We start from the raw sequence: 6,000 nt of genomic DNA on the forward strand, positions 1-6,000 counted from the left end.
GAATTAGGATCCCACGATAACCTTTGCATCATAGGAATATGTAACAACACCACATAATTAAAGTCATGAAATTATATTGTTGATTGCCATTTTATTTTTAACAACTTCAAAACAAATATTTATGAAGTTACAGGATCACACTTAATAAATTACCCAGCGTAAGCAAGGCCACCTTGTCCGTAACCACCAAAGACACCGAGACCACCAAGTCCATATCCTCCAAGCAGGCCAGCACCACCAAGTCCGTATCCGCCATACAACCCATGGCCTCCTAATCCGTAACCACCGAAACCAAGTCCGTATCCACCATGTCCTAGTCCGTAACCACCGGAAATAACTGGAATACTCTTAATGGCAATGAGGTTGTTGTTTTGGCTGCTTACTCCAGTGACACCGACAGCTGAAATCATAAATCGCATGTGTCAAATTAATAACGTGGGACTGGTATCTATTTCATGTTATTGCCATTCGTTTCTCTAACGAAATGTATACTTACCAGTCGCAGTCCCGATCAGGAGGGCAAGAGAAACCACGGCAAGACAGATCTGAAAGTAGAATATACTGCGTAAATAATCTGTTGTATGATTAAATGGTACATGAAAATAAGATATTTTCTCCACATCAACTAAACATACACAGAGCTAACAATTCATAATATTTGGCTCTTCGGCATCTATGGTTGATATTTTTTTAAAAATACGCTACATAAAAGAAATGTATGGTTGCGTTTCAAATGAACACCTTGGAAATACAAATTCAATGCGAATTATAAAGGCTGATACGCTAGGCTGCCGATGGTGATAGTTTTAATAATGTTCTAGTATCAGGAAACAAATCTCCGAAAATGCAGGTGCTGTAAGATTTCACTCGGATGCAAAATATAGGCGTCCTACTTAGTTTTGTTGAAGATGTCGAGACGGAGTACACTTTCCTCACTTATTAAACACAAGACTGTTTTTCAAACAATCACATCTAGTGGGTACTTACTACTTTATTGAAAGACATGTTCTTGCTTCGATGTGTTCAATGAAACTTCTTGATCATTTCAGAACCTCCGACTTCTTATATCCATTTTCGAAAGGACGTGCTACTACGAGAAAGCCAAAGTTCGCCATTGGGAATCACGATTTCCCTAGAAAGCTTTTCCTTTATCACCAACCTTCACCTTCATTTTCAAAGGAATGAACAAACACATATTGTTCGAGAAAATAAATCTCTTCCGTCAAACGAATTACTCCCTTATTAAGTCAATCTATGAACTACATCTTTAATTAATTTTATCTAACACTCCTTAGGTCAAGTGATCTGCCACAAACAATATGCGACAATACTAAAAATTAATATTATTTTCCTTGCGTCAATTTCATGACATTGTTCTCCATGATTTGATCAAGATATTTCAACGGATAGATGCACGTAATTAAGAGCTAGAGTTATGTAAAGAGAATTTAAGAACTTTCCGTTTTCCGGTTGCACATAAATTTCTTTTCCGTTGAGCGTTGGGTATAAGAGAAGGTGATGGAGATTACTTGCTACATTTCACAGCTACTCCTGTAGAACAGCAGCAGAAATGAAGCTTCTCGTTGTAAGTTTTATTTCATTTCGTAGTTTTTCTCCAGCGCATATCTTTTAAAATATCATCATTTTGTTGGAGGATTGCGATGATACTTCTGATGAGATGACATGTGATGAATCTACCTACATAAGTGATTGGTTGTTTTCGTCGAGTTTAAGTTATCAATTAAATTCGCATTGTATTCTCCTTTAACATTTACGTTGTGCGTAAATGTGGAATCCTTTCCCAATTTCATTATATCTACGAATTCAAATAATTCAATATGCGATGAATAAGTTAAAACGCTATTCATTACATGATTCGAAAAATAGATTTTGTTCGCGTGAGTGTAAACAAGACATGAATTGGAACGTTTCACTAAATATTTAAGAAGGTGATCATTTGCTAGTGCGTTGCGATTCTATATAATGCTCATGTGTCGTTGTGTACTCCACATGATTACCCAAAGTGATTACAAAACTAAGCAACGAACAATCAATTCTCAAACCAAACAGTACTACACGACTTACGATGTTCCATGAGATATATTTAGAAATGGATCCCAATCCTATGTAGTTTTCTGCAATGTCTATAGCTGCTCTTTAATTCCTCTTCCCTGTTGCGTTCAATGAATCCATTAATTCACTTGCACTAGTGTGAGTTTGATATTTTTAGTTTGTTTCTTGCTTTAAGTCTACTTTACGCTCAGTTAGTGTAATCGGTAATTTTCCTACAGTTCAGAGACTGCCTCTACCGGCTATCGACCTCGGTACCCCATTATTGCAAGGCGACGAGGTTACTTGTACGCCATCTACGAGGCCCATTTAACTTATTCTGAAATTCCATTTTGTTCCAAAATTTCATACATGCTTCTTGTATATTTTCCCAGTTTTAGGAATAAATACCCAATTTAGCCCAACCTCTGCTGTGAAAGTGTGTGTACCAACTGACGTAATATAATTAATTTTATACTATTTTTGTCGTTTCAGGTATTATTCGCCCTTGCAACATCCGCTCTTGCTATTGGTCCTATTGATTATTATGTGAGTAATTTAGAATATGACTTTTGAAATTCAGATCGCTAGTTGCAATATACAAGTTTCTGTGTTGAAATACAGAGATAAAACCTATTGTTGTGTACCATTACGCATGTTGAACTGTACTTTCTTTGATATACGATGCGCACAGTTAGTACAATGCAAACAACTAAGTATAAGCGATATTATAAATGAATAATGATGGAAATGCATCGTACTTTCAGGCCTACCCTAAGTACCAGTTCGGATACGCCGTGAGCGACCACCACACGGGTGACAACAAACAACAGACTGAAGTCCGAGATGGCGATGTTGTTAAAGGTCAGTACAGCCTTGTGGAACCCGATGGCAGTGTCAGAGTAGTAACCTACGGAGCTGATGGTGTGAACGGTTTCAACGCGGTTGTGAAGAGGCTTGGACCAAATCTTCACTCTGGATATGGGCTCCACGGCTACGGAAGCTATGGTTCGGGATACGGTGGTTACGGTTTCCTTGGATAATTTATTAAGCTCCTAATTTGGTTTTGTATTCATGTAAATATGTAAGATTTCAAATAAATCACTATGAGATAAATTAGATATCGTATTATTTTTAAAAATGATTTCATCCGCGTAAGGGTAACAAGAGATAAATTTGAACATTTCACGAAATAAATAAAAGTGAACATTTGCTAATACTTGACGATTACACATCATTTCATTGAATCTTGCAAAAATCGATATGTTGTAGACGTTCTCAGTGGAAAAAGACATTTCTCAAACAATAATGTATTTGCAGAAATGATAGAAATATTCTTCTACAAATTTGTAATTATTCAAATTGTGAATCTACGGCGCTGATAGGGTGAACGGTTTCAACGCGGTTGTGAACAGGCTTGGACCAAATATTCACCTTTGGATATGGTCCTCACGGATACGGGGTTATGGATATGGTGATGGTAGACGCGGATGCTATGGTTCTGATTACGATGGAAATGGTTTCCTTGGGTAATTTGTTAATATCCTAATTTGGTTTTGGATTCGTGTAATTCACAAGGAACGAATAACACTTTGTAGCTCTTCTTCGGTGCAAGTCAACAATGGTGCGGCCATGCTGTACGAGCTACTGTGCAGGCGCATACATTTGTCAACACACCTTTATCGCGTGTTGCTAAGGAACCTTTTTGAGTGCCGAAACACAAACTTTTGTTGTGCATAAGTCTCCATGAAATTTAAAATAAAATTCCTGTTATTTAATGACTTCCCCTCGTACATTTGCATACCTGATATCAAAAGTGATACGTTTTAGGTATTTTCATGTTATTTATACTCCAAAAAGCCTATTATAAAATAGACTAATATGAAAACTTCAACATCAACCACTCAGCATATAGTTATGGTTATAACAAGGAAGTCAACAAATTTAGCCAATTTCGCACACATTACAATACAAAAAAATAATTTCCGTAGGAACCCATAGCTATCCCATTATGAAATTTTGCACAAAAAGTGTCAATTGATGTCTTCAAATCATATATTTAAAAAAAAATGAGATAAGAAACACATTTTTTTCAATTTTCTTGAAAATTAAAAAAATTAAAATACCACAGTCATGTTGCATTTCAAAATAAAACTCATTAAAGGCAGAAGAGAATGACTCCAATTTGAGCTCTCTAGGTAAAGTAGTTCTACAAATGTTTAAAGATATCAAAATGTCGTCAAATTTTCGGATTTTTGCTTTTTTGAAAGTCAATAACTCAAAAACTAAGAGCATAAAAATCTGAAATTTGGCCTTGTTTTGTCCTCTTGATAGGTGCAATGTATAAACAAAAAATCTAAAAAATCTCAATTCTTAAGTTTCAAAAATAATTTTTATCGTTTGATTTGGCTGCAAGTATGTGAGATTTCAAATAAATCACTATGAGATAAATAAGATAATATACCATTTATTGTTCAGTTGTTATTTTTTTTCATCCGCGTTAGTGTAAATGAGGTATCTCGTTTCACGAGAAACATGGAAGTTTACATTTGTTTATTTTTTGCTATTACACATACATGTATTTGTGCGCTCTCCTTACTATAGTGTAGGCTCTACATACACAGAGAAGAGTTAATGCCTACGGTCCAAAGCCCTTTTGTCTTGGCACTCGCTAACTTATGTGTCCCCTTGAACTGGTATTGTGCAACGTAAGACATAAGGGAAGATCTCCTTATAGGGAGCAGTAGGTGGGTGCCCCCATCTCCCCCTCCAGCTGACGTTAATGAAATATAATATACTATAACACTTCATTTCTAAGAGTACAGCGATTTTCATTACTACTAAATGACCTATTCAGCATGATATCGTTTTTCCTGATTTTTCCATAATGTCCTGCAGGGTACTAAAACTCCACAACGTTTCAACTGTTACGTTTAAGGATACATTTTTTGGGGTGAAAAGAAGGGAAGTTTAAAGTTTTGTTCTGGCCACACTGCTCAATGACGCTTGTACTGGTAATTACATGATCACGTGACTTAAGATGGAGTCCATCCAGGAAAAGGCACAGTGTGTGCTGTGGTTTGCGGAGTAAAAATCTTGCGTTTCAGTGCAGAGAATGTTCTAAACAACGTATGGGAAACAACCACCAGCAGACACAAGTGCCAAGAGATTGTATGAATAGTTCAAGGCCACGGAAGTGTCTCAGATTTGCCACGCAGTAGAAGGCCAAGGACAAGTGACAATGTGATTCAGACAGTGCAGGACAGTGTGGGCCGGAGTCCAATGAAATTGCTTAAACGTAGATTCATGGAACTGGGAATACCGAAGTCAACGTTATACAAGATCGTACGCAACAAGGTGAAGGCCCGGCCCTGCAAGTTAAAATTTGTACACGAGCTGATAGACGAAGACTGTGACGCGAGAATGGAATTTTTCTGAATCAATGCTTACCCCATTACAAAGTGATGGTGACCTTCTGTCTCCGATTCTGTTCTCAGATGAAGCCACGTTTCATGTGTCGGGAAAAGTGAACAGGCACAACTGCCGAATTTGGGGAGTGGTTGAAAATCCACGTGAGTTCGAGGTGCAAACCCGGGGTAGTCCCATAGTCAATGTGTGGTGTGCGGTTTGAATGGACCATATAATTGGTCCATTTTTCTTCAAGGAAGACACGGTAAATTGCAACAGCAATCTGAACATGCTACATACATTCCTTGTGCCAGAACTTAATAGTTTAGGCATCATCAATGAGGTCCACGTGCAACAAACAAGATGGGGCACCGCCGCATTATGCTCAGGATGGATTGATTGGCCGAAGAGGACCCACACCTTGGTCTGAAAGATCACCAGACTTGACACCTTGCGATTACTGGTTGTGGGGACGTGTAAAGACCTAGGTGTATTCACAGAAACCAGATAATCTGGACGGCCTGAAGGACAAAATAAGTGATG

General features: G+C 37.6%; 2 protein-coding genes across 2 annotated transcripts; one reads left to right on the forward strand and one right to left on the reverse strand.

Moving 5' to 3' along the window:
- Positions 1 to 84: 84 nt before the first annotated feature.
- LOC145991788 (uncharacterized) lies at positions 85 to 1,064 on the reverse strand. The gene is made up of 3 exons (XM_083127841.1): positions 988 to 1,064; positions 497 to 545; positions 85 to 400 (listed from the first exon to the last, which is right to left on the reverse strand). Exons 1-3 carry the CDS (start codon positions 1,003 to 1,005, stop codon positions 150 to 152), a joined length of 318 nt encoding a protein of 105 aa, XP_082983967.1. The 5' UTR covers positions 1,006 to 1,064; the 3' UTR covers positions 85 to 149.
- A 485-nt stretch (positions 1,065 to 1,549) lies between these two features.
- LOC145991794 (cuticle protein 19-like) lies at positions 1,550 to 3,159 on the forward strand. Its single transcript, XM_083127847.1, has 3 exons — positions 1,550 to 1,585; positions 2,545 to 2,598; positions 2,817 to 3,159. The coding sequence occupies exons 1-3, from the start codon at positions 1,571 to 1,573 to the stop codon at positions 3,090 to 3,092; spliced, it is 345 nt and encodes a 114-aa protein (XP_082983973.1). The 5' UTR covers positions 1,550 to 1,570; the 3' UTR covers positions 3,093 to 3,159.
- The last annotated feature ends 2,841 nt before the right edge of the window (positions 3,160 to 6,000 follow it).

Source organism: Lepisma saccharinum, chromosome 1 (assembly GCF_977018435.1).
Source record: "Lepisma saccharinum chromosome 1, izLepSacc3.1, whole genome shotgun sequence".
Classification (NCBI taxonomy): Eukaryota; Metazoa; Arthropoda; class Insecta; order Zygentoma; family Lepismatidae; genus Lepisma; species Lepisma saccharinum.

Coding starts and splice junctions, on each gene's coding strand:
- LOC145991788 (XM_083127841.1), bottom strand. Junction 401..496: donor CCTGATCGGGACTGCGACTG/GTAAGTATACAT, acceptor TTATGATTTCAG/CTGTCGGTGTCACTGGAGTA.
- LOC145991794 (XM_083127847.1), top strand. Junction 2,599..2,816: donor TTGGTCCTATTGATTATTAT/GTGAGTAATTTA, acceptor TCGTACTTTCAG/GCCTACCCTAAGTACCAGTT.